Source organism: Penaeus monodon, chromosome 25, assembly GCF_015228065.2.
Source record: "Penaeus monodon isolate SGIC_2016 chromosome 25, NSTDA_Pmon_1, whole genome shotgun sequence".
In the NCBI taxonomy this organism is placed as follows: Eukaryota; Metazoa; Arthropoda; class Malacostraca; order Decapoda; family Penaeidae; genus Penaeus; species Penaeus monodon.
The window spans coordinates 4375502-4376628 of NC_051410.1; the positions used below are offsets into that span (position 1 = coordinate 4375502).

The 1127-nt window shown below is 46.3% G+C and overlaps 1 protein-coding gene across 1 annotated transcript in view; it reads left to right on the top strand.

Annotated features, from left to right (window-relative positions):
• The window catches only part of LOC119589303 (kinesin-like protein KIF28P), a 24501-nt gene that overhangs the window by 18611 nt on the left and 4763 nt on the right, over positions 1-1127 (top strand). Inside the window, 2 exon segments of the mRNA XM_037937926.1 lie at positions 106-261; positions 846-938. Coding sequence (XP_037793854.1) covers positions 106-261; positions 846-938 — 249 coding nt within the window.

Here is a 1127-nt window from a genome sequence, read left to right on the forward strand (position 1 = left end):
GAATGTGTGTATGTATCTATATCCTCTTTCATTTATCTACGCCCACAATCCACCTTCCCTCCACTAACCACCTGGCCCCCCACTCTACCCCGCCTCCCCCCGCAGCTGGTGGAGTACCTGAACAACGGCAGCCTTGTGATTAGCGTCATGGGCAAGCAGCGGGTCCGCAAGTCGGCGATGCCCCGGAACAGCGGCCTCACCACGAAGGACATGCTGCGCTCAGATCGGGCCGTCTTCGCCAAGTGAGTGCGGTTCGAGGGGGTCTAAGGTCAAAGGTCAGGGGTCGAGAGAAAAAAAAGAAAAAACGTGGGTCCGGGGTCGAGGGAAAAGCCAAGGGGTTAAAGGTCAGGGATCAAGAAAGGTTCATGGGGTCAAGAGTCCAAGGTCAAAGGTCAGTGGGTCAAGGTTACAATCCAAGGCCAAGGGAGAACCAAGGGGTTAAGTATCGAAGGTCAGGGATTAATTAGGCTGAGGTCATGGCTGATGAGAGTTAAAGGTCAGAGCCCAGGGGTCGAGGGAAAAAAAAAATCAATGGTCAGGGGGTCAAGAGAGAACCAAAGGGTCAAAGCTCGAAGGTCAAGGGTTAAGGGAGTATGTTGAGGCTAGTGATTAGACACGAAGGATCAAAGGTCAAAGGTCAAAGGGATCTAACACAAAATTCAATGGATCAAAAGTAAAAAGATCAAGAGTCAAGGAGAATAGATAGACACCATAGCAAAAGTAGCGAAGCAGAAGATGAAGAAGATCAAGAGTCACATATTCGTATATCAATTATAGCAACAATAATGATCAAATCTCTCTACCCCCCCCCCCCAGGACCGCCAATCTGATGAACGGGTTTTCAGATGAACGGTCGAGTGGTCGATCCCCAGAAACAGTCGATCATCGTCGAACTGCTGCTCATGAAGAAGACGCAGGCTAGACTACAGCAGAAAGTGGTATGTTAAAAAGAAAAAATAATAGGAGAATGAGTGTGTTGTTATGTAAGTCTATGTGTGTAGATGAGTGTAAATCTGTTAGTATTTTGTTTTATTTTGTTTTATTGTTTATTGAGCTTGGGTATGTATGTGTAAGATGTTAGTGTGATTTTCTTTGTCTGTAGAGGTGTACAAATTGAGATAATCACA